A 26,805-nucleotide genomic window follows, 5' to 3' on the forward strand; every position below is an offset into this window, starting at 1 on the left:
CGCGGCCGCCCCCACTCCGCGTTTTCGCGCGGCGCCCGGTGCTGCGGGCCGGGCACAGCTCCGCACCGCCGGGCTCCTCAGAGCGGCGAGGGCAAGGGAGGGGACGCGGACGCCTCGCCGGGCGGCGGCCGGAGCGGGCCGGGCGAGGCGCCTGGCGGGCAGTGAGCGGCCAGCGCTGAGAGGTGGGCCGCCGCCTCGCCTCGGCTCCCCCGGCCCGCTCCGGCCGGGCCCCGCCGCCCCGCGCCCCGCACACCCCGCGCTGCGCTCCGCTCCGCAGCCGGGGGCTGGGCGGGGGCAGGGCGCGCGCCCGCCGGTTCTGGGCGTGTCCCGCAGGCCCGCGCGCCGCCGGCGCCCGCGGCGGTTGGCGAGGCCTCCACCCTGTGGCGCGCCGGGGGAGGCGCGGGCTCGTGCTCGCGCCCTCGCCGTTGCCATGGCCCCGTTTGACGTCACAGGCGGTGCGCTGCCCGTGCGCTGCGGCGCGGTGATTGGCGGAGACGCCGTGTGTGGCGCTGGGAGAGAGGCTGCAGCGCAGCGAGCCGCGACACAGGCACAGTCCGCGCCGGCCGCCCGCCCCGAGACACCCGCCGCCGCGCTCCCGCCGCGCACAGGTAACGGGGCCCGCCGCGCCGAGCGGCCGCACGGCGGCCCTGCCCCCGCCCCCGGGGGGGTCGAGCGAGGCGGCCGGCAGGCTGCACGGAGCCCTCCCTAACCCCGCTCAGGGCCTCGGCGGCAGGGCGGCTCCGCGAGGAGGCAGCGGGAGCAGCCTGTCCCGCGGGGGGCCGCTGCGGGGGCCGCGCAGGTGAGGCCGCGGCAGCCCCTCCCCGCCGGCGAGGAGGGGGCGAGGGAGGGGAAGCGCCGGCGGGGGCGGCAGGTGAGGGCCCCGCCCGTGGCGCGGCGGGTGGGGGCGACCCTGTGGGCGCGTGAGCGGGGGTGGGGGCGCCGCCTCCGCCGGGCGGGGCGGAAGCGCGGGGCGCGGGCGGGCGCCGCTGGGTGTGGTCTCCCGCCGAGAGTGCTGCCCGGGCGCGGAAGAGCCGCAGCGGCCGGCCGGCGGTCGGGCTCGCTTCCCTTCCCTCCGCCTAGCCCCCCCCCCCACCCCCGCCTCCGCCCGTTCCCCGACCCGGCAGAGGGCTCCGGGCGGTGGCGGCTCCCCCTGGGTCAGCGCGGGGCTCCTCCGCCGCCCCCTCTTCCCCCCTGCCCGCCGGGGCTGCGCCCGCGGGCTTCCCCTCGTCTGTCCGGCTGCCGGGGCGGGGACGCGGCATCCTTCGCCGCCGCCCCCGGCGCTGGGCGGAGGTGAGCGGGATTAACGCGCGCTAAAGTGGGCTGGGCTCTGGTGCCGATCCGCCATGACAAAGGCGGCCGGCGAGGCGCTCGGTGTCCCCGCGGCGGGCGGATGCGGCGGCCGCATCGCGGGGAGGGGCAGCGGGAGGGGCGGCCCGGAGCGTGCCTCCTCGCCCTGGGGGGCTGCGCCGCCCGCTCCTCCCCGCGCCGCTCCATTTTCTTGTGTCACTCGCCCGCGGCGCCGCCGCGCCCAGCCCGCGGCCGGCGGGAACGGTGCTGCCGCGGCAGCCTGCGGGCAGCCTGGCGGCCCGGCCGGCTGGCTCTGAGGTCGGTGTTTTAACCACGCTCGTCCTGGTCACAGCGGGCGGTAAATAACCGTGGCCAAAACCTTGCCTTAAAATGGCTCCTTAACCCGTTGTTCACGGTGGAGTCAACTTTTCAACGCCCGTTTGCGAACACTGTGGAACAGCCGCTGAGTTTGTGCCCCGCTGTTGGGGGTAGGAGCTACTCAAACTTTCCCTTTCAGGTGACTGGAATGTTGAAACGTGCTTAATTTATTCTGAAATGGAAGATGGTGCTGCTGTCTTTTGTGGTAACTTCATGTAATACCACAGAAAGGTTCATGGTTAAAGGTTAAGATGCTGGATTGTTGGGTATGGAACATACAGAAATACATGAAGCGTATGTGGCCAAAATTGATTCTTCCTTTAATAGTCTAGTCAAACTTTAAAGGCTGGTGTATCCCAAAGCACATTGCCAGGGTCTCAGAATGATCAAGGCACATAAGGATGAAGGAGGAATATTTTTTCCTGATGTACTAAAAAAATAAAAAAACCTCGTTATCTCTGTTCAGCAGAGCTTGGGTTTTTTTTAAGTGTTGCTAAGATGTAGGTTATGAAGCATCTCAGCCGGATTGTACTATCTGAAATACTGATGTTGAAGTAATATTTTGAAATAGTAATATTTCCTTTTGTCTCTGAAAGAATAGCCTCTCAGGCTGAGAAGCAGTACCTTGCTCTGAATGTCTACTGTATCCAGGTTTGGGAAAAGAAGTTAATGTTGTTAAAGTGTGTACACCTTGAAATTTAGATATTTGGTGGCTTATGACTTTGTAACATTCAGTATGGGATTTGATTTGCAGATCCATATGTCAAGTTCTTCTGCATGTAGCTAAGACTTTGTTAAGGCACCAAGAGTTATCTTGTGCTGTTTGTCTAGCCTTTATTTGGTTTGTTCCAGTAAGAACTTACTATTGGTTATTCTTTTTGACAATTTCGTTATATTGATAGTTGGATGCAGTTGATGCTGCAGCTTGAATGTAGCCTTATGAGAGAGTGATGGCAAAGAATTAGGATCGCTTATGTGCATAAGATAGGAATGATTTGCTTTCAGTTAACTTTAGATGCTTTTGTTTGCATTTATTGAAGAAATAACATACTTTTTTTTTTTTTAATTAACAATTTTTCAGGAGAAAGGAGTGACTTTTAAGTCTTTGATCCACATATCCATGTGTTAAAGCATTGTTTGTATACCTGGTGTTCTGGATTTCAGTTGTACCTCTTACAGTTCCAGATTACTTAAAGAATGGTTGCTGTTTATGAAGTTAAAATACCTTTATCCTTGATCAATGTCTGAATAATGCTTCACTATTTTTCCTCTTTAGAAATATCAGCATGGATAAAAATGAGCTGGTGCAGAAGGCCAAACTGGCTGAGCAGGCTGAAAGATATGATGACATGGCAAGTTGCATGAAGTCTGTGACTGAGCAAGGAGCTGAGTTGTCCAACGAAGAGAGGAATCTTCTCTCTGTTGCCTATAAAAATGTTGTAGGAGCCCGTAGGTCATCTTGGAGAGTCGTCTCAAGTATTGAACAAAAGACGGAAGGCGCTGAGAAAAAGCAGCAGATGGCTCGAGAATACAGAGAGAAAATTGAGACTGAGCTAAGAGACATCTGCAATGATGTGCTGGTGAGAAATAATGAAACTAACTGTTGGTTGGTTTTTACTTAGAGTTGGAGGGTAAATGGTGCTGGGCCCTCTGGGACTACTTCTAGTCTGTCAGTGAAGCTGTGGTCTCCTGTGCTGTTTCTGAAGGACAAGGTTTAAAAAAAGTCTGACTTCTCTTTCCTTCTAATGTTTTCATTATTTATATAGAAATTTTCATAGTTATGAATGCTAGTGAATTTGGAGACTTGTTGAAACATTATTGCATATAAACTAATAGGTATGAAAAGTCAACATATTTCTTTGAGACTGAACTAGATGTAGGTTTAGTTTGGGGTTTTCTCCTCTGCCCTCTCCCATCGCTGCAGTATTTGTACCCCAGATCACTTTGATTTCTGCAACTTTAATATGCTGTTCTAATTGTAAGAGGTAGTTCTTACTCTACGGAAATTGTGCCCCTCCCTGGGTAAGATGACGTAATGTTAGTTATGACTCAGCCATGCAGAAAATTGTCTGCAGGAAGAGGTAGTAGAAGTGCTATGATACCCTCTTAAAGTTAAAATTTTTAGTAGCAGACTAAAAGGATGTTCAAGTTATGTTTTCTGTGGCTTGAAGTTACGTTAAAATGTGCGAGTGCCAGGCAACAACCCTGTATTTTCACTAGGAGACTGGTTTATGAAATGCGAACCGCTTCCAAATGCTTATTCCAGACCGTCAGGATTTTTTTCAATTGCATATGCCTGTGGTGCTTCAGCAAGCACATGGTTAACGGGCGTCCAGTCCTGTGACCACTTGTGAGATAGGTGTTGTGTCAGCAATAGAATTGTGCACTGGACTGCGAACTCTGCTGGTGTGTCATCCCATATGTACCTGGAGCTAAGTATGTGTTTGAAGATCTGATGTCAAATTAAAATTAAGACTAGTGAGTAACAAATTTTGCTTGCTGTGTAAGATACCTAAATGACAAGGGCGATGATTGCATCTAAAGACTGGTTCTCCAAGGGTGTGTAAAAGTCGGCATGGATGAGTCTTGGCTTCTAGCTTAGGCTGGCTTCCATGATTCTTGTAACACACCCAGTTTTGTATGTTTTGTTATTTTTTGTAAGAGTAACTCTTAAACTTCCACTATGAAAATGAAAATGCCAAACTTACAGATAGGAAAGTGATCTGCTAGTTCTTGTGTTGTTAAGGGGTGGCTCATCTATTTAAAACAGGGATATACAGATCCAAATCTGGCATTCTAATTTCTTGTTATTTCTTTTTTAAAATTAATTTATTTAATGAAAAAGTTCTCGATGTAGATGCTTTTAGCTCAGAGTGATCTGAAATGCTGTTGTAAGCTACATTTTGGTTTAAGAAATCACTTTAAGTAATTTGGCTTAGAAACTCCCTTTTAGAAGAACTTAATGTTTGCAATTTTTTTTTTTAATGGAAGCCAGACTGAGTTGAAGCTAGCTTTTATTGTGAATGCTAAATAAAAATAAAGAAAAAAAATCCCAGCTTTTGAGTTTGCTGCAGCAGCTAAATTATCTGAGGGGGGGGGCGGTACATACAGGTGGAGAATCTTGTTAAATCATCTTAATCTCAAAATGTAGTTGAATTTCTCTTTGTATTTAATAAGAGATACATGCATTATTGAAACAAATTCTTATTTCGAGGTATTACTAATTTTGGGCAGCTAACATCTTACTAATCTTTAGTGTTGACAGTCCATTTTTTTCTGTTAGATTTAGAAAAAAATGCTGTCTAATAAAAACAATGCCTTAGGCAGTGATTAGCAGTAATAAAACTATTTTTTTAGACTTAGATTTAAAAAGAAAAAAAACTTAAATTCACGGGATATGATTTTAAAATGCTTTCAAGCAGTAGACACTACATTTGACATTTCTAATTGCATGGAAGAATTAGATTTATATTTTAAAACACATTTTTGTTTCTTTGTTGGAATATCCTGTTCCTGTCCTGACCATATTGCTTTATTTGGCATTGACTTTGCCTTAACAGAGAAGAAAGAATTATGGTAATATTTAGTTGTGTTTTTATGAACAGGAGTCTGCACAAGGCTACGTGCAAGCATAGAACTAGTGTGGTGGGTTTTTTTCTGAAGATCCTCTCTAATTTTTGTACAGCACAATAGAGTCTGTAACTATTCACAGATGTGAGAAACAAGGCTAACCAAATCTTGACTGATGTGAAGGATGCCATTAGTAAGACCTGAAGTGTTAACAAATTTTCAAAGCTTTCGGTCACAAGTCTTATCTATTACAGTACAAAAGCAGCTCAGAAACTTTTGTATCTTTTATTAAGACTGTGAATCTGTTGGGGCTGTTGTTGTGTCATCAATTGCTTGCTAGGTTCTTAAGTAATATTTAATACCCTGGGGTGTTACATCATAGCTGAGCGTGTAAGTGATTGGTGTCCTAACTTAGTGTTGAAGGGAGGAAACCAATTAAGAGAATGTGACTAGCAGAGTGTGGCCAAAGCTGGCTCCTCTGCACCTTCTCACATTCTTCCCTCATTTGTTGGAATTGAATTACTAGTGGGTGGGAAGAAATAGCTCTTCTAATCCAATACACTAAATAGTGCTGGGTTCTGTTCCCAGTGCTTCCACTGACTTACGGAGTGACTAAGAGCAATTAATGCTGGACTCTTTTCTTGCTGCATAACTACTAGACTCAGTGATAAAGATTTTAGGGGTTATGTGGGTCAGGTCCAACTATTTATTTTTGTCCTTCACACTGACCTTGCAGCAGGAAAAGTCAGCATCTACATCCTTGCCACTTCCTAAATCTTCCCTGACTTGAACCTGAAGTGAGGTACCTCCACAACTCTGCAAGCCTCTGAACTTGTGCTCTTGTTTGCTGGAGCCTTAGTGCTGCCGTGCAAATGATAGACACCTAAAATCTCTTGGTCCAGCACTGATTCAGTCAGATATACACTGAAGTATATTCAGGTGTATTATAACTGAATCTAATTTGGAGTTGGTCTAGTAGTGCTGATAAACTGCAAGTAATTGTGACACACTGTGCATAGTACAAGTTCCTTGCACTGTAACAATAAACACCAAATTTCCAAATTCTTAAAGAATAATATAGCATGTGTTGGGAAGGAAGTCCATTGCCATACTTGAGCACTTTAAATATACTTGAGTATGATAGAAAGTTTCCAGCCTCAGAAATTTCTTATTGATACAGGAAATTAAGCTTTTTGTTAAGTACTTTTCCTCATGTTAGCTAAGTGTACTTCACAGCCTGTTTCACTTTCTGTAGTAGAATAGAGGGTCTGTCTAAACCCTAGCATAATGATCTTCTATTTATCATTTCCATAATAAAAATTGTTATTAGTCTAACAGGTGTGGATTTTCTTCAGAATGCTTTTTGCAGTTAATGGGAAACAGAGTTGTAGTTGAAGTGGTTCAAGTTAAATCTGTAGTAAGATGAATTTTTCAGCTAACAAGGATTCTGAAGTACAGAGAAGAATGTATGGAGAGGTCTTTGAATAGCTACCATCTGATACTGCTTCCATGATAGAAGTTCTCAGGAGCTTTAAACTACTAGTAGCTTTCAGGCAGTTTCTGACACAAGCTAAATGTGAACTAATCACTTAAAACATGACTAGCTATCTTCAGTATGAGTGTAATTCTAGAGAGTTCCACTTTCTTCCCTATGCTGCACATGCAGCAGTAGTTCGTGCGTGTCTTCTGAAGTGTATGCTGTGTGACAGTTCCCATGTTCTTTCCCATGCTCAGTCTGGGAAATGTCTCTTCATCTTCCAGGTTCCCCCACAGTCATACCTTACATAAATCTTTTTGCTTACGATGCCCAAATGCTCGGTTTCAATGTGTTTGTTTGTTTTGTAGGTTGGTTGTTTTTGGTGTTTGTTTGTTTTTTCCTTTTGGTTGTTCCCTGTAAGATTTAGAGAGCTTCCCAAAACCTTGGCTCCCTTTCAGCATTCTGGAGTTCCTGTTGCACATGGGTGGTACACAGCAGTTTGTACCTGCTCCCTCCCTGGCAGAAAAGGTTCATCACCCTCTCAGCAAGATTGTTCGTGTTCTTTTCCAGGTTGTTATTTCTTCCAGACATGCTCAGATATGTAAAATGGTACTCCTTGTGTGCTTATACTGTTTAGATTTTTTTGTACTTATTATGAATGCTTCACTTTTTAGAAGTGGTAATTGCTGTGAAAAGAGAAAGTGAAATTAAATCTCAGCTAAGTGACTTTATTTTGTGTTTCTTTCATATGTATGTTGTTTGGGGGGAGTAGGAGAGGTTTAGTAACCTGTCATGGGGCTGCAGTTCACTGGGGGATAAGGGAGTGCCATTCCATTTAGAATGCATCTAAATGGCTTTTTAAAGAACATACCACAGAATTAATGCCTATTGCTGTCATAGTCAAATTACTGTGGGACTATTTTCTAGTTGCCTGCGAACATCTAACAGGTTAATGTATTAACATCTATAAAACCTGTTTCTGCACTAATTCTTAATGACAGCATTAGGAAATGTAGTCCTCTCAGCTAACCTATAGGGTGGTGCTAACAAGCAGATGAGTAGATTGCTTAAGAGCTCCTGCAGCCTTCTGTGCTATGGAAACATCTGATACTAACAAAAAATTCCATGTTTTTATGGAAAATTGCTGTCTTTAGCCCTGTGATGCCTTCATGCTTGCTTAATTTTTTTATTAATCCTTTAATTGCTTCCCTGGTTGTAGCTACACACCTTCAGAGTTTGGGTTTTTTTTGACTGTTGGAGTTTTAGTTAGTTATTGTTTTCATTTGGGTTTTTGTGCAGTTAAAGCACCAGAGCAATTTGCTTTCTTTTTTTAAACAAACGGTCTTTTTTTTTTAACTGTTGAAAAACTGTTGGATCTTGGAGAATTAAAACATCATTCATGGATCAGTTCAAATATGAGATAACTTGTGTTGGTGTTTATGTATTCTACAATGTTTGCATGATTGTTTGTAAATGCATGAAACTTCAGCTCATGTTTAAAAGGATTTTGGATTCCAGCATATAGAATTGTTTTATCAGTGGTTGGGCTGCATGAGCCAAAGGTGAGTTGGTACTTATGGATGTACTTCTTGCTAAGATTAATAATGTTGACATGTGTGTTCAATGCATCTATTTATCATAAAATCAGCTGAGATGCTCTGCATAAATGCAAAAAAAAAATTTAAACACCCATTTAGCTCTACTTAAATTAGCTGTGCATACATGTATACACACATATACAGTATCAGAGTATCACAGTATGTTTGGGATTGGAAGGGACCTCAAAAGATCATCTAGTCCAATCCTCCTGCTGGAGCAGGAACGCCTAAGACTTGCATTTATTGGAAGCAGAATAAGTCTTTGCTATAACCAATAGTCTGTATTAATTTCATTTGGCCTTAATGTTTAATAATTAGTTTTGATTTATAAAATAAAGTACATAGTATTTATTCTGTTCAAAAGCATCTGAGTAACAATTTGCTGTATTTGACAGCAGCCTTCAGCATTCAAGTACCTTACTGCTGTTACACAGTTTTAAGCAGCAAAATAAAACAAATCAGTTTGGTCACCTGTGACAGACACTCTTCTTGCGTGCTGTTGAAGCAGCAAGAATTTCATTGCATGTACTTGTAATTCTGCGAAGCTGCTAACTGTGTATATTTCACTGGTTGGTTACTTGGAAGGCTGATAGTAGAAACGCTGCCCCTTTAAGATACCAACTTTTACCGTGCCTGTGAAAGCTGTAAGTGGTAGAAATATAAAATTCACAACGTGAGCAGAGTTAGTGCATTGTCTCTGTACATCTGTATAAGCAGATGCTACACTCTCTGGTTTAATCTGGAAGCTTCTGTCTTGTTACCATGTACTTGACGCAAGTAAACGTTTCTGAAACAGGTTCTCAAACGCTTAACTTGTTCTTCACTGCAGGCAGATGCTCCGAACCTGAAGCTGATTCTCCTTTCAGGTGGTAGTTGACTACCATTTTGAAATGGTTTGAGAAAGCTTGTGCTATTAAAGTTGGTTGAAAAGCATTAAGATTGTGATTATTTCTTAAACTTCTTTTTACTGAATATCAGCGCTTGTGTAGTTGCTTATTTTTCTTGAAATCTGAGAGAAGATTGGTGATGCCTCTTCTAATGAGAAGTAGTAAGAATAAGTCATGCTGCTGCTGAGATGAATGGTAAATTCTTAATTTTTTAAAATCAGATTTAATGGAGCTCAAATGAGGTAGGAGGCAGTTGTGGGTTGTACTGGTGGTGTTTTTTTCTCTGGATGTTGTTACCCTTTGTGATTATGCAGGTAACAAAACATTTAACAATGGGAATCTGATCTCTAACTGATAGTATTCTCCTAGTGCGGGGTAGGCTTACATGACTAAAATGGCTTTTTTGCTAATAAAGTGCTTTTATTAACACTGTATGCTATAACGAACCTCTGGTAGATACATAGTCTGGTTTAGGAGGTTTCAGATCTGCTCAGAGTGCAAGCTGCTAAAGATAAATGTTTCCTACTTCACTTCTTATCAAGGATAAAAAGTGTGATATGTTTATGGGGTTTTTTAGTAGTGTTTCTTCAGAGACCAAAACTGTAGAGTCTTAAAACAGCTAGAACGTGTTCTCGTGCAGAGTACGGCCACAGTATTTATTGCTTAGACCTCCCTGTCTGGCAGAAATTCGCATCCAACTTAATTGGTTTCAATTTTCTATTATCTCAAGTTTCTTAGAAGATGTTCTGTTTCTTGAAAGTAACGATTGATGCATTTTGCACCATTCTATTTTGCTGCCAGTCCCCCAATATTCACAAAATAAATTAATGAGGCGATTAAAAAAGAAGTGAAAATTGTGTATTGGCTTCTCCTCAGAGAAGACTGGTTTGTATATTAATGTCTATAGCAATGCCTTAACAAATTAGATACTTTATTCCTAATTATTTTTCTATTAAATGTCTTATTGGATGCTGCATTTCGTATGAGTTTTCTCAGAGTTGGTTACTGACCTGGAAAGGTATTTTTCCTTATGCATCAGAATTCAGTTCCTTCACTGTCATGTGCCGTTAAGCATGCTGTGTTAAAAACCTTTTAATTATTGTCATTAATGACTCGGAGTCTTTTGAAGGGTGACCTCATCGCAGTCTACAACTTCCTCACGGGAGGGGCAGCAGAGGGAGAGATGCCCATCACCTCTCTGGTGACCAGTGATAGGACACGGGGAAATGGGATGAAGCTGCGTAAGGGAGGGGAAGTTCAGGTTGGACACTGGCAAAAGGTTCTTCAGTGAGAGGGTGGTCAGTCGCTGAAAAAGGCTCCCCAGGGAAGCGATCACAGCACCAAAGCTGTCAGAGTTCAAGGAACATCCAGACAACGCTCTTAGTCATATAGGTTAGTTTTAGGTAGTGCTGCGGGGAGCAAGGAGTTGGACTTGATGATCCTTGTGGTTCACTTCTAACATGAGATATCTATGATTCTACAGATAATTTCAAATAATATCCTAATATTAATCCTAATATTAAGCACATCGCTTCCCTTGTCATGTATACTAATTGGAAAGTGAAGTGGTAGAAGGAACAAGGTAGTGAAGTGCACAGTAGTCCAAGTTGGGGAGGGCAGGTCTACAAGGAGAGCTATGTGTATGTCTGCAAAAGTGTGGAATGAGAGATGTTCCTCCCCATTGCCTCGCTTCCCATCCTTTTCTTTTTATGTGGACACATAGTCTGTCAGGCTGCACATGCCATATCTTTCCTCTAAGCACCCTGTAGGTATTTTGGTGCGTACACCTGCTGAGTTATTTCTATCCCCCAGCATATGTGTCAGCATGGAGATGGTTTTTCTGGGTGTTATACTTATTTCTCCCATCTTTTTCTCTTTCTGCCCATATGTGAATGCTGCTTTTGTTCTCTAAAGAAACACATTTAGACTGTTCTAGTAGTATGCTTTTTAATAAGCTAAAATTTATTGCCATTTTTTCTGTTATGCAGGATTCCTTTTTCTGCATTAGTCCATTAGTTATTTTTTTCAGTTACCCTCTTGTTACTCAGGCCTCGTTTCCTTTGTTTTTTCCCTTTCTAGATCTTCACCAGAATGACTGCAGCAAAGCTGCTAACCAAGTGTCCCTTCCCCTTCCCTTGGTATTCCTGCATGTCACATCTCCCACTTGGCATGAGATTCACAATCACATTCCTCCCTGCCCCCTGAAGGTCCTTTGTTCCAAATTCTGAATTCCTCCCTTGCTCTGGTTCTTTGTTCTCACCTCATCTTTTCCAGCCGGCCTTCTCACCTTTATCAAACTTGTGCTGCTGTTTGTGTGGGCAGCAAATTTGATGGGAAGAGAGAATAACTGGTACTGAGAAGAGGCAGCAGGCTTGTTTCTTTTTTCAGCAGATGTTTTACTGTAAACGTCTCCAGTGCCACAGCAGCCACTAGTGTTTGACACATTTTCTTGTATTCCTGTTCAAGTGAGCAAATGAGTAGATCGGAATCTGTAGTTAACTGTAAACACAGGCTTTGCGTTTGGCTGGAGTAGAAGGCTGAGAGCAGAACAGTCCTTGGGTTTCCCCCCAAGAGGGTTGGAGGTCACCCATGAGGCAGCAGTTGCAGAGCCCCGGCCAGGGCTCTGGGTAGAGCTATAATCAGAAGCAGCGTAGTGAGCCTGTCTCAAAAAAGCCTGCATTTGGGAAGGGATTGTCTAAAATATATTCTTAAAAATACAAATACATGTCATTTTCCTCCAATAATTCAGGTAGACTTGTGTAAGTAAAATTTCTGCTGGCCACAAATGATTTGTATAAACCCCTTGTAGTGTGGGTGCCAATCTGCAGCACAGCTACTTGCACGTATTGTTTTGTAGCCCAATTACTGTTCCAAACTGTGGCACTGAAGCAGAAAACACATGCAGTGAAAAATCACACACTAGCTTTTTATGGGAACGATGGGTGTCTTGAGCTTGTCCGACACAAGGGGCCTACTTTAATAACTTTGTCATCAAAATAAAGTCTGTAAAATAATAGCTTAACAACAGTGTGCTACAGTTACCATGCTGGTTGGTTAGCAAGTTCCACTTGAAACTATGTGTAGCTCTTCCCACAAAGCTTGTACCTGCAAATGCTGCTCTGAATCAGTATTATTAATGTCTACCTAAGTACAGCTGCTACTTAATATGTGTAATTTTTTTCGAATACTCACGCTCAGCTGCACAGGTAGTCAGAAAGCAGCAAGCCAGCATTGTAACAGCAGTCTGGGTAGGTCTATGTCTCCTGCCACTAAGGAAGCGTTGTTGCCCTGGGATCATTGGAACACAAGGGGAGCTTGGTATTCTCTGGGTTGCAGCTGGTAAGTGTATCTTGATGCATCTGGAAAGCCGAATTTTAAGATGCAATAAGCTGTGATTTTATTGCTTGTTCTAATACAGTGCTTCAGCTGGATGTCTGTTAGTATCCATCACATCTTTCTTATTTTTTTTTCCCCTCCTCCCCTGCTCACCTTCTTCCTTTGTAGCAAATAAAGTAAATAGCTACCTGGATGGTGTGAAACTGCAGTGGGGGCTTGGAAATGGTACTGAAACTCTTCAAATAATCTGAAGTTATCTGATAATCTTCTAAAAGAAATTCAGACTTGCGTACCAGTGCTTTTATAAGCTAAACTTTTTTTAATGAAACAAAAAATAGGTTTCAGACAAAAGTAACACTTTCTCATGTGCAGGTAGTTGGGTATCTCCAGCTTCTTCTCCATGCTGTATTGTGGGTATTATGGTTGTGTTGGTGTAAGGGGGAGTTTGGACAAGTGTGTAGAATGTGGATGAGAAGCCTGCTGTGGTTTCTCTGAATGTAGTAACCTTCACCTGGCTCAGGAAGTCCCTACGCATTGATAGAGGCTAATAGAAGCATGTTATGTTCTTGCTTTCATTATGTATATTTCTAATGGCATCCTCTTTGAGCAGTGTTGGGGTAAGTTAGTAGACAGAAGGGTCCTGTCAGCCAGTACAATCATCGTGCTTCTGTAATGTCTTGGAGAAGGATAGTGGCATGTTGCTTACATCACAGAAATATTAGGCCATTGTCAATTAGTGTGAAATGACAAAGAAACAGGCTTTCAGGATGAGCTTAAACACACTATGTTTATTTCATATCTTCCATGAATTTATAAAACAGAGAGTTCTTCCATGTCTTCTTCATCCCTGTGCCATATACTACAGGTGGAAGACAAGTGAATTGAAGTTCAGTTAATACTACTGTGTAATTTATCTTCAAAACTAGAAATAATGTCATAACTGTGTCAGGTGGCTTTTGATACTGCATGAACATAAAAGGCCTGCCTCGTTAGCTCTGAGCAAAACTGATACTGTTTAAATTAGCTACTGTTTATCAGTCTATTCTTTTGGATTTTTGCCATTCTGCAGCTTAGTTCTTTTGCTTGAGAGCAATATCTTTTTGTTCTTCCAATAGTTATAGTGTATTTACTTAATGATGTATCTTAATAATTAATTTTTGGTATTTAAAAACAGAGTTCCTTCTTCTCAGTGCTTTAATTATGTATTACATGCTCATTTACAACTACATTTTCCTAGAATGTCATTATTTTATTCTTATGACTTGCTTGTCAGGAGGGAAATGTCTTAAATAGAAAATTGAGCTGTTGATGCAATCCTCAAGTGCATTAATAATTATATGAAATTCCCAGGTAATAACGTGTGCTGAGACCAAGCCTTTGATAAAGAGAAATACGCACAAAACTGGTAGCAACAAGGCAAAGCTGAGGTATTGGTTTTAATGTTCTTTATGATGAATTTAGGAATAGTCTTCTCACCCATACAAGTCATGTGCCAAAGCACATGATTTTAAGACCAGAGTAGTTTTAGGCTTCAGGTGTCAGGAAAGGACCATTCAAGTCTGTATGGGTTGGCTTCTTGTATTCAACTGAAGTTCTCACCACAACTTGACAAACTGAAGCATTTCTACTTGCAGTAAGAAGCAGGCAGACTTTTTGTAGAGGGTTGAGTGTTGTGTTTTCTTACACACAATTACTACTTTTTATGTTTCCTTAACACTCTTGAATCTGACAACTCTTTACCTTTCAGACTTTATCTTGCAAAGCTGCAGGAACAAATCTGTAGGGTCTTTCATCAAAATAGGCTCGAAACATGTGCTTAATGTTGCCATCTGTTGACTGTGTCCTGCTCTGGCAAAGAACATTTTTAAGAATGATGAAAGTGAATCTCTCATCAGGCTAATGTTTTAAAAACAGGATTGAAGTTGCTAATAGAATAATGAAGTGTGCATGTAGCCTCAGTTACGTCTTTAAAGACATTTAAATAAATACTAGTGCATACTTGCTGAGGGTGGGGGAACGTGCCAGATTTATGAGATTTGTTATCTCTGGTATGTGTGAGCGTAGCTGACATCTCCTGAGTATGAATGTGCTGTCTTTCTCAGTCCAGAGAACCAGAAAGCTGTTAACTTAGTCATAATCACCATTGCAGATGTGAAGTGTTGAAGCCTGATCTTTTAACAGCCAGTGTACTGGTGAGAGTTGATATTTAGTACATGCATCTTTGTGTTTTAAAAAGGTAGTAATTTTCCATTAAGTCTTTCTAGAAAGACTGTATAAGACTTTGCTATGAGAAGTTTTAGAAGCACTTGTACAAGCTGTTACAGGTTTTGGCTGAAAAGTGCTATAAGATGCTGCTGCATCTGCCTAATTGACTACAGTGCTATGGTTTGTTTCACAGCACTTAGAGTCTTGCTGTCAAATTGAAAGCTCTGACAGTTACAGCTGAGTAGTTGTGGAGCTTGGAGGGCAGTTAGCACACAAATGGCCCATGTGGTGATCAGCTCTGTACTGGTAAACATTGTCACATTAACTGATAAAAGAGAAAAAAGTTATGCATATATTGATGGTACTACCAAAACAGTTCTTGTTTCTGTTTATTCTGCTTTGGACAAACAGAACCCATCAATAGGACTTAAATGTCAAGATATTCTTCCTTGTGGAAAAATTGTATCCTCCAGAGAAGCCTTGCAGTTAAAACTATTTGCAAACAAAAAAGATAAACAGTATTCCCCATAAGCAGATGTGTTAGCAGATGAAGTGTGAGATTGGTTATGACTTTTGTTATGCCTAACATTTTATGTTGTCTTCTGGAATTGAATTCTGAAAGGTCAGTAGTCTGCATGGATTTCTGTAGCCACAGCACCTCTGTGCAGGTTGCAGCTTTCACAGCTGTTCTGTACCATAAATCAGTATACTCTGAATCTTCAGGCTGACTTTAAAGGAGTGTTTTGTGTTTACTTATGCCAGTAAAAGAAATATATCCTGAAATAAAAAAACTGGTACAAACAGGAGAAACTGAATATATAGTGCTAGATAAATAATCAGGGAGAGATCTCCATTCAGTAATTTCACATGCCAGCTTTTAAATGTTAGTCTGCTTTCAAGTTTTGTTGTTTCTGTTTATGAAGTATTTGGCATAAACAAAATTCTCCCAAAGAAATGTGGCCTACCAGTCCTGCGAGTTGTTTATGTAGAACAGTGTCTTTCATCCAGATATGAGCAAGCTACCAGTGCAGTCTCAGAGCCAGAGCTTCTTTGCAGAGGCTATATTCTGTGAATAGCTGTTGAGGGGGATTTTCTTAGTTCATCAGTCTTCTAAATTCAACTTTTTTCAATAGTGACCTAAGTGAAGTCTAAGTCTGGTAGTGTGGTTGCTGCTATGGGAGTGAGCAGAGCTGTACTTTTTAATCAAACAACCTTCTATGCGGATGATGAATAATTTCTGTCTCTAGAATCCCTGACAGTATTTTGGCCTGACCAGTTAATGAAGGGTAGAGAAGGAGGGCAACTCCCCGTAGTGCAGACTGACAGACCTGACTTAATTGCAGTCCTCCAGAGAAGCGCTGATAAGGAGCCTTATTCTCAGTAGCTGGGAACCTTGAGTTGTCATTGAAGTCAGGGTTTCTTGGCACTGATGAATGGCACCTGTGAATCTTGAAGTTCTCTGACGGCGAGAGCAGAGCGTGTAAGTAGTTCCAGGGAGCTGAAGCGCGTCAGCCGTGTACCTCATGGCCTTGTGCTGTGTTCCAGCTGTGCTGGGGCAGAGGGGGCTCCCAGCCCTTCTCATCACCTCGTGGTGTGCCACCCAGAAGGCTGCCCTTGGCACCAGGCGGCTCAGCAGCCCATTAGACTGGCTCCTTCAAAATACTTGTCCTGCCCACTTGGCTTGTGTTGTGCTTTCTCTGTTGCCAAAGGATTGTCTCTGCTGTTATTCAGGTGATGGGAAGCAAGTACATGCAGTATTTTTTTTATGTCGCCCTGCTTTGTTATAATATGAAGCTATATACCAACCCCAACAATACTGGAAATACTTGTTGTTAAAGGTCATTGAATAAATACCTTCCATTTTGTTGAAAGCAATAAAGTCAGTCCACTAATGGGTTTTTATCTCATTGGAGCATAGGCATAGCTGAACCTTGCCTGATTTTGGTTTCTGTTAGACAGACTTTTTCATTACCTGAGCTGCTGAGATAGAAATGAGAAAACTGCCATAATAAGTCATTTTGTTTTGAAAGGTTGTACATGAGGTTGAGGCTACCAAGCTCAATATTCCTGATTTATATAAAACAATTAGCAATACATTAAAAAAAAACAATAAAAACACAACCAAATTTGTTCACTCTGTGTTCTTTCTGTGAATTACAAGCAGTTTTCTGTAGTTTTGTGTCAGTTGGCCTGTTAAGCAGGGTGGGTACCATGGGTACCCATGTCACACTACATTGGTTACAACCTGCCATATTGAGGGTGTGCCCATCCTGGGAGTATGTCGTGCAGGATATTCACTGAACCTGCCTGATGCTGTCTAGAGGAAAGTCCTGTAGAGCAGCTGCCATTCTGGGGGTTAAAACTGAATTAGATTGTCCATTTATGTGGTGTTATTGGAAATATGAGCTAAAAACAGGGAGGCAGAAGTGAAATGTCAGTTGTCTAATTTATAGGAGGAAAAAAAGACACCCAAAAATTCTTGCTAAAAACTTCTTTAAAAAATACAGCCTTAGCAAAGCATAGGTAACAGCTTCTGATTTAATTTTGGGTATTCATGAGCACTTCTGCACTTTTTCTGGCTTTTAAGTAACTGGCTTTTCTTTCAAAGTCTGACTTTAAGCACTCAATATCAAGAATTTTGACAAGCTTGTACCTTAATTTGGCTAAATGTGTTGGAGCTAGTGATTTTTTTTTTTTCCTTTTTTCTTTTCAACATAATAGAACTTTTGCTAAATTACATTGTTGCCTCAGCTGGGAACTTGCTATGTTAATTTAATAAGCAGGTAGAAGAATCTAGAAAAAACTGGTCTAAGTGGCAGCCCACAGGGAGGATTTGGTGGAGTGGCTCCAGAGAGCCACCTTTGCTTTGGAAGGTGGAGAACACCTGCTAGGGCAGCACATCAACTCAAATGGAGGATCCTTGTCAGGGCTGCGCAGCTGACAGTCCAATGTCAGCTATCTGGAAATGCGAGAATCCAGGTTCACCTTGCAATTTCTTGCCAGCGATGCCAACACAGTGTTCCAGTTAACGAGAACTAGGTTAATGAGGCTTATTAATTGCCTGTGTATGTAAGATATTTGGGTCTCTGATTTGGCAGCTGATACTTCAAATCCTTTTGTTATCTTCTGTGACTGCAGACTGCCTTCCATTGTACACCGTCTGCCCAGACTCTTTGGATTACCTTGCTTTTGTTGGGGTGCTGTGTGATGGCTTGTAGAAACCTTTCCTTTGGCCACACAAGACTCATTGCTAAATTACACAGCCTTCTCCCATAGACACACAGCATGTAGCATTGTTTTTTGTACCTAGGCTTTTGATCCAGAATACGTTCTCCTTAGCTGAATATGCTATGACAAAAAATAAAAAAGTCAAAAAAAGAAAGGACCAAAATAGACAAAAAGTAAAGCTGTCTTGACTTTTAAATACATTGTGGTGTAACTGATGTGTTGGTTCAGTGTGCTGTAAAAGTGTGTATATTCAAAACACTTATGTTCTTTGTTTCTCTTTTAGTCTCTTTTGGAAAAGTTCTTGATCCCTAATGCTTCGCAAGCAGAAAGTAAAGTTTTCTATTTGAAAATGAAAGGAGACTACTACCGTTACTTGGCTGAAGTTGCTGCTGGAGATGACAAGAAAGGTATTGTATGTTGGCTGGTGGGTAAATATTGTCAAATTAGATAGCTTTTGGTGGGGCAGCGACACAGTTTTAGAATAATTGATTTGGATGTACATTTACTTGGTAATAGGCTTCCTGTTTTCTGGAGAAAAATCGTAGGTCATTTGCTGTCAAATGAGTTACGAAAGTTTCCATGTACCATTTGAAGCAGAGAACAGATGTTCAGTCTTGAAATCACCTCTAAGTTATGCATGTCTGCATATGGTTTATCACTGAAGTTCAGGTTTGTGCATCTTCTGCCTGGCTGAGTATTGGGTTTTTACCTCTTTGTAGGCAGACAAAGTCTTGTAGTTTTTTGAAGTCTCATTGATGTTAGTTATCCTGCGTTTCTACAGAATACATAAAGTCTGCTTAGTTTGAGTGAGTAAAGATACTAGAAACCACCTGGAGATGAAAAGTCTTTACAAAACTAACCTTACTGTTAAGAAAGGTTTCTTCCACAACCATGGTAGTTTAATGTCCAAATAGTTTTTGTTTCCTTGAGTTTCATGTATCTTCATGTAAGCAGCTTGTCATAATTGCCAGTAAATTGCCTTCACCTAATTTCGTTAGAAAAGTTAATATAAGACACTTAATGTATTAGGTGGCTTAACTACCGCAGTTGAAGAGACACCCTAACACCTTGCTGACTCCACGCAGAGTCACTTAATCCAGAACGATACATGATGTTTAGACACAGCTCATTGGAAACAGGGCTAAGCTGTTTCCTGGAGCCAGTTTAGGACCGGCGGCGGTGTGCCCCAAAGAGCAGCATGCTTTGGCACAGAGCCCAGCCTGGGACCTTCTGCCAGCCCTGAGCTGTTCTTGCGGGATCTGTTGAGTCTGCAGGAATACGGGGTGCTTGGGAGTGTGCAGGCAATTGGAATGTATGGACTTGGGACCGGGGGGATTGCTGGGGAACTGTTCCGCTGCGCAGCTGATGGCTGGTAGCGCTCAGCACTTCTGTAGGACTCACTGGGTTCCGGGTGGTGCCGCTGCGGCCTTGTGCTGCTCTCAAGTTCATGAGCTCTCCTGGTGTGATACAGACAGATTTCTGTGCAGCTTCACAGAAACTGGGTTGAGTTAGTGTAGAGGCAAAACAGACTTGGAATTTGAAGGGGATAGATGTGTCTGCTTTAGCTTCGTGGCATATGTGTTATATCCACATTACATAGGGTACCCCAGTTTCCCCAGTATGCCAGGTAATAAGGAGTTGCATAACAGTAGTAAGACTTGGTATAATAAGGCTCAATTTGACTTCAGGTGCTTCACTGTGGGAAAACTCTCCCATTCTTGGGGACTACAGAACTGCATGTGAAGTGTATTTGTAATCTCTATTCACATGCATAGAAAGTACAACATTGAGTCCCAAAGTGTCTTTTTTTCTGTTGAGGATTAAGTTGCAGGCTCTAAAATTAGACTGTGAAAATCTTTGTTTAAAGTGGTTTGGAAGTTCATTTTTATTTAACCCAGTCTCCTGGCTGAGCAGTTTTTAGTAGGTTTCCAGATGAAGAAATTTTTTGCAAGTCCATCTAGCTCATAGTTGCCATGGCTCCTAACCTTAATTTTTTATTTCACCCCCCCAAGTGTTTAATCTCATAGGCTTTTCCTACCCGCTGTCTGTCACCTTGAAGAGCAGTTAATAATTATTGTTTAGAAAAAAAAAGCAATTTAGTTGGACGGCATTCTTTCAGCCTTTTGCAGTAAATACAGCAACAATATAAAGCTCTCAACTCTAGGAATTGGACTTTTTATCTTTATAAACCAGATTGCTGTAAGAAAACCCCAGTCAATAAAATAAACAATCTAGCAGACAGGAGTGTCAAGCAGGTACCTCACCCTAGTATTTTAGCCTTGAAATTTGGAACTGTACAACACTTTCTAAAGAAATCAAGGTTAAAAGTCTTGCCAATTTTTTTATACTGGGTGACTGATTTAAAAATTAACAGAATACATCAAATTTTGCACTAAGTTCCCCAAATCACTGCTCAAAAGGTAACTATGTTTTCTCAAATAAGGAGACAAAATACGCCCTTTTTGGTTTAAGTTATTTTTAATCATTTTTCTTTAACAGAAATAAAGTGCTCAGCTTCATTCCTTGAGGTTACTTGTTTTTCATGCTGCTTGTTTCCCTTTCATGAGCAGCACCATTTTCTAAGGCTTCTCCATAATAAGAAGAGTAAAACACATCTCACTATTTCTGAATTTTAACTTGGAGTAAACCTGGTTCTTCCCAACTGTAATGTACCAACTTCTGGTGATTTTCAAGGTATTATGGCAGGTGTCTGACTTTCTGAAGCACTCCCTTATTAGCTATGCATGTGGGGAGGACAAAGTGTTGAATAATTGTGCAATGAGTGTCTTCCCTTTTCCATGTTGAAGAAAAATATATTGCTTTAATTTTTGCGCATACATAAAAGTAAACAAATAGAGATTGCATAGACATCCTGAGTATTGGTATTCAGTTATTCTAAGACTTTGAATACTTATATACGGATATATTTTTGAGTTCTTAGCCTAAAATTCCTTTATTCTCGAGTTCATGTGACTGGCACTGTTGCAGAGATCATGCTGTATGCATTTCTGATTTGATCCAGAAATGTTAGGATTGGAATCCTTTTGCGTCTGAATTGAATGACTTCCTGCCCACCTTTTTCTCAGACGTTATGAGCAGTCTTGGGGAGCGCAGGAACAACAAGGGTCCCTTTGTGCTGGGTGTCCAGTGTGGCTCCTGCTGCCACCACGGGCACAGTCCAGCTTGTGTTGGGCTGTGACCTCTGACTTGCGCGGGCAGAGTCTGCTCTTTGGTTTAAGTGTGTTTGGTGAAATGGAAACTGTTGAGCTTTTCAGTCTTAGCGTACATAATATAGGTTTGATTTTTTTTTTTCTGCTGAGTGTTTAAAACTTTACAATTGGACCTATTAAGAGAACCGTGAAAGATTAACAATTGGCCTCCTTTTCTGGAGATTAATATTTTCCCCCTTACTTGAAAGTTTATAGGTACTATGACTTTTAGGTAAAAATGCTTTCCATATCTGCATTGGAAATGGAACTGTGTTGGAAGCTTTTAAAAATATGTATTTAATTAGGGCTGAGGTACACTATGCTATCTATGCCAAGCAATTTGAATAGAAATTCATAGATGACTGGTACTGGAAGGGTTCACCATGAATAGGCAAAGGTCGTCTGTGTTTTATGTGACCAAAATGTGGGTCACTGAATACTTTGCAGGGTTTAAAGGCATTGAAGATGTGGTACTGCATCAAACTTGTGTGTAATTAAAACTTCAGTTTTGTACCTTTTCATGTAGGTGGTAGGGTTTATACTCCTTAAGTGCTATACAAGTGCTGCAAACATTTGTAAATACAAGTAGTCAGCCTGACAGGGAGAAACTCAAACCTGTGACTTGGTCAATGACAACCTCCTTTTTTAATAATTTAAAAATGTAATTTACTAAAGTCTTCATAAAATATCAACTTGTTAGGCAAAGTGCTTATTCACAGGCATTCACTCTTAACATAGCTTGTTCATGCAAGTGTGAACACAGTCCTGATTCTATGTCTGAATACAGTATGTGAATTACTTACTTGTTGTGGGTTTTGTGTGTGTTTGTTTTTTCCCCAAAGGGATAGTGGAGCAATCACAACAAGCATATCAAGAAGCTTTTGAAATCAGTAAAAAGGAGATGCAGCCAACACACCCTATCAGATTAGGTCTGGCTCTAAACTTTTCTGTGTTTTATTACGAGATTCTCAATTCCCCGGAGAAAGCCTGTTCCCTTGCAAAAACGGTAAGTCTAAGGGGGGGGAAATTCCATTTGAACTGTTTGCATAACCTTTTGTCACATGGCCAATGGAGTTGTTTGTTTTTATAACACTAGGCTTTTGATGAAGCAATTGCTGAACTTGATACATTAAGTGAAGAGTCATACAAAGACAGCACGCTAATAATGCAGTTACTGAGGGACAACTTGACAGTGAGTATCATCAAGTTTGTGCATTGTTTGTAACGGGATTGGTCTTTGTGGCACTCAGAGCTGCCCTGTTTGTTCTTAGCTGTGGAGCTGGGTCTGTCATGTACTTACAGATGAGTTTACAGTACATCATGTTCTAGGCTACATCTTTTCCTACTGCCTAGTCTTTCTTGTCTACATGCTTATTAATATGATTTGCTGACAGATGACAAATTGACCAAATTTTCTTGTTGTTTTAATTCAAGGAATTTATCCTGTTTAAGTGACAGGGTTTGTACTGTGACTAGCAAAGCTATTATCTTTTGTCAAACAACACTTGATAATACAGTCACGTTTGCCTGTTCAAAACTTACATCAAATTTCATGTAGCTTATTCTGCGTGATTGCGTGTGCAAGGAATAGATCCTGCATGAAAACTACAGAGCTAGCAGATCCAGTTAAGGACCTGTTTGGGGGTTTTTGTTTGGTTTTAATATTGGTAAAACTGAAACTGGAGTTTGTGCTAGCCAGGCTATTTCCATGGCACTCATAAAACAACCATTTTAATTATTTTTTTTTCCTTGGACTCACAGCTGTCTGTGGAGTAAGTTATGGATCAAGATTGTATTGCTCCATCACAGTAATCAAAATCTTCATCTTGGGGGGGTGGTTAACCTACTTTGAACTTTAAAAATGGGAAAGATAAACATCCGAAGCAAACGTGCAGTAGTGTAATTAATGGCATAGTTCACTCTGTGGTCTTCCTTGGGAGACAAGATTGGTGCAAGCAAGATCTGAAAAAAAAAAAGCACCCTTTGTTTGTGTTCTATGCATCTGGTATCAGAGACCTTTACAAAATTACTAGACTTTTAACATAACTAAAAGTTGTATAGTTCCATTAAATTGGAGTTGCCGCATTTTCTGTGCTTGTTTCTAGCGCTTTATCTCCCTGTTCCTTGGAACCTTTTCCACTAGAATGGCAACTTAACACTGCTGAAAGAACTACTTCTGATTGTTCCAGCTGTTGCTTACAAAACAAATGGAAATATTTCTCAACCTCCATAATGGAGACAGACACAGGGTTGGCATTGCTCTCAGTGTCTGTTTTACTGTCCCCTTGAGTGAGATTGCTCAAGACTTGTCCTCTGAATGAGTGGCATTGAAATAGAGAATAGAAGCTGACTTTAATTGCTGGCTTCCCAGTAACAATAATGTGAAGCTTGTCATAGCAGTTGGAAAGCAAATTGTTTCATACAAGAGCAAAAGTTGGACTGAGCTACAACTGTGCGTGAATTATGGTAGCAGGCCTGATAATTATTGTGATCTTTGCATTACAAGGGAGAAGCTGTAGGCAGCTGCAGGGTGATTCTGTATTGTTGAATGGATGGTAGGTCTTGCCTTGAATGCTTAGCATGACCTGTCCATTGTTTCCTAAAAAAAAAAGGCAACCCTTCCCCATAGGGTTTTTTTTCCCTGCAGATTCGTTAAACTATGCTCTCAATTGGTAATCTTCCTTTCATACCAGTCAGACCCTATTTATGTAATGAGTAAAGGTGTATATATGTATGTATCTGTAGATACTCTAGAGGTGAGGATTTGGGATAGAAGCCTTGGATAAAATTCCCATAAAACTGTTCCTACTAACTTTCCCTTATAAGAATAGCACTGAAGTTGAGAAAAATGTAGCGTTCTAATAATGTAGTATAGAACGTAGTGCAGGAGCTAGAAATGGATACAAATGCTGTTGTCTCAAGTAAACTAACTTGTTGCTTAATGCCTTTAGCAAGGAACACTTAGTACAGATATCATGTGTGCGAGAACAGGGTCTTGTGCAAGTATCTATTGTTCTGTATTCCTGGAAAGGATAAAATGTTTCTGATTATAGACTTTTTTTTCTTAAAGCATCTTGTGTGGACTTAGCGGCAGATAGAGAATTAGTTGTTCTTAGGTTTTACCACCTTATGCTACAGAGCGTGAAGGGTTCAGTTAATGCTGCTATAACTCCATGAAGCAAGAGATTACAACTCATACTGGCTGGTTAATAGTTTGGGAGCAGCCAGCATGACAAAATACTTGGTTCACAAAATTTCTTTGCACTGGGTTTTGCTCTGGAACTGATGCTTAGTTTTCTTAGTTGGTATTGGTATTTAATCTTGGTATATAGCTTCTTATAATTATTTATGGAGCTGAAAGTGAGGTTTTGTGCATACCGCATATTTAGCCTGCTTTTCTTCCCTCTTTGACCTGCTCTCCAAGTCTGGAAGCTCTGTGATCCAAAAGTTGCTAAGCAGGGCACAATTGAATGAGTAGAGGCAAGGGATAGAGATTTTAGTGGAATGGTTTTGGCTTAAAAAAAAAAACACCTTCGATATGCCTGTTCTGAAGAAAAGGCAGCATTCACTCTAATGTTAGATACGGAGAGAAACCTTTACTGAAGCTCTTCCTTCAAAAGGACACATATGCTCACTTGAGAAGGTACAAATCCACAGGAAACCAAGTATTTATAGTTCTCGATTCTTATGTAATCTGTTCTATAGGTCTGATTCTGCTTGTAATTATATTTTAGTGAGCCTTGTGGATATGAGACTTTGGGTTTGGTTTTTCTTGAACTTCTTTGTTAAATGCAGTGTAGGGTTGGGTCACCTAGGAATAGGTTTCCAGTTTTGTCATGTGTAGAAGTAATAGAAGTTCACTTTTTCTGCTTTCCTGCAAAGAGAAATATATTAATGCTAATATGTGCTTTTTTCCGTGGTGTTTTGTATGACCTCTTGCAAAATTATTATTTAAGAAGTAGGCTTTCTATCTAATAACTCCTTATTAGCCATAAATGTTAATGGCTTGCCTATTCTTTCTTTTTCCTTTCCCAAACAGTTGTGGACATCAGATACCCAAGGAGATGAAGCTGAAGCAGGAGAAGGAGGGGAGAATTAACCAGCCTTCCAACTTCCGTCTGCCTCATTCTGAAATTACACAGTAGACCATTTGTCATCCATGCTGTCCCACAAATAGGTTTTGTTTACGATTTGACAGGTTTATGTTACTTCTGTTTGGATTTCTATATTTCCCATGTGGTTTTGTTTAATATTAGGGGAATAGAGCCAGTTAACATTTGGGGAACTTATCTGTTTTCATCCGAGGTGGCCAATATAGGGTTGTGACATTTTTATACGAGTTTTACATGTTTGGCATAGTACTTTTGGTACATTGTGGCTTCCCACAAGGCCAGTGTTAAAACAGCTTTCTATGTCAAGCAAAGGCGACTGCTTGCATATTGGTCTGTGACGATGGAAAAAAGGGATAATCAGTTGCAGCCACAGGTGTAGTTAGTGTGAATATTCAGGCTGGGAATAAACTGATGTCCCATAGATATTGCATGTCAAGTCAACATGTGAGATCTGTGGAGCAGACTGATCAAGTGTACATCTTTGATTGCAGCTGAAGTGTTCCTTAAGACAGTTTGATTACCCAGTCAGCTTTCTCTAGAGAAGGACAGAGAAACGGTTCACATTCCATTATTTGTAAAGTTACCTGCTGTTGCTTTCATTATTTTTGCTACACATTTTATTTGTATTTAAATGGTTTAAGCAACCTAAGAACAAATGTACAAGTAAAGATGCAGTAAAAAATGAATTGCTTGATATCCATAATGACACTGTATATCGAGCACAGCAGTAAAACAAAAACCCATGTATTTAACTTTTTTAGGTTTTTTGCTTTTGTGATTTTTTTTTTTTTTTTTTTTTGATACTTGCCTAACATGCATGTGCTGTAAAAATAGTTAACAGGGAAATAACTTGAGATGATGGCTAGCTTTGTTTAATGTCTTATGAAATTTTCATGAACAATCCAAGCATAACTGTTCAGAACATGTGTATTAAGTTGATGTAAGTGGAATAAAAGTTTTATGAATGGACTTTTCAACTACCTTTGGTGTAGCTTTCATGTGATCTGTCTTCTCACACCTTTTAGGGTAATAGCAGTGTTATACACAAATTCCATACGAAAGTATTTTTATTATGGAAGATCTTAACACGCATTTAGTTGATTTCAGGGAAGTCAGGATTTAATACTTCATGTCTGATTTTAAGATTGCTCTAATGAATTAATTTGCAACTTTCAGATGCCTACAGCTTCCTGACTGGCTGGCTGGTACTCTGTAGCCACTCTAACAAACATATGATCCCCAGACTTAATGTGAAAGGCACACAAAGCTATTTAGGAGGAGACCTTTGGAACAGCTCCGGTTACATGGAAGTCCATCGCTTGCTGCTGGTGGCTCTTCAAAAGAGAACTGAGCAGGAGGCTCCATAGGGTTCAGACATAGTGGCTCAGTTTGTGGAGAGGCTCCCCAGAGTAACAATGCTCTTCATTTCCTCATCCGCAGTGAGGTCTGTGCTGGCGGTGTTCCCAGAATAACTATAGCATTTGTAGATACTGGTTTCGAACTGAAGTAATTACGGGG

General features: G+C 41.4%; 1 protein-coding gene across 4 annotated transcripts; it reads left to right on the forward strand.

Moving 5' to 3' along the window:
* The first annotated feature begins 485 nt into the window (after positions 1 to 485).
* YWHAZ (tyrosine 3-monooxygenase/tryptophan 5-monooxygenase activation protein zeta) lies at positions 486 to 26,277 on the forward strand. 4 transcript variants are annotated; one of them, XM_080340665.1, is made up of 7 exons: positions 553 to 608; positions 1,640 to 1,804; positions 2,942 to 3,245; positions 18,250 to 18,373; positions 22,018 to 22,181; positions 22,272 to 22,367; positions 25,215 to 26,277. In XM_080340665.1, exons 3-7 carry the CDS (start codon positions 2,952 to 2,954, stop codon positions 25,272 to 25,274), a joined length of 738 nt encoding a protein of 245 aa, XP_080196791.1. In that variant the 5' UTR covers positions 553 to 608; positions 1,640 to 1,804; positions 2,942 to 2,951; the 3' UTR covers positions 25,275 to 26,277. The 4 variants fall into 4 exon arrangements, with proteins under 4 accessions (XP_080196792.1, XP_080196791.1, XP_080196793.1 ...); XM_080340666.1 differs by lacking the exon at positions 1,640 to 1,804 and having other exon boundaries at positions 486 to 608; XM_080340667.1 differs by lacking the exon at positions 553 to 608 and having other exon boundaries at positions 932 to 1,775.
* Positions 26,278 to 26,805: the final 528 nt, after the last annotated feature.

The sequence above is a fragment of the Nesoenas mayeri genome (genome assembly GCF_963082525.1).
Source record: "Nesoenas mayeri genome assembly, chromosome: 2".
NCBI lineage: Eukaryota > Metazoa > Chordata > Aves > Columbiformes > Columbidae > Nesoenas > Nesoenas mayeri.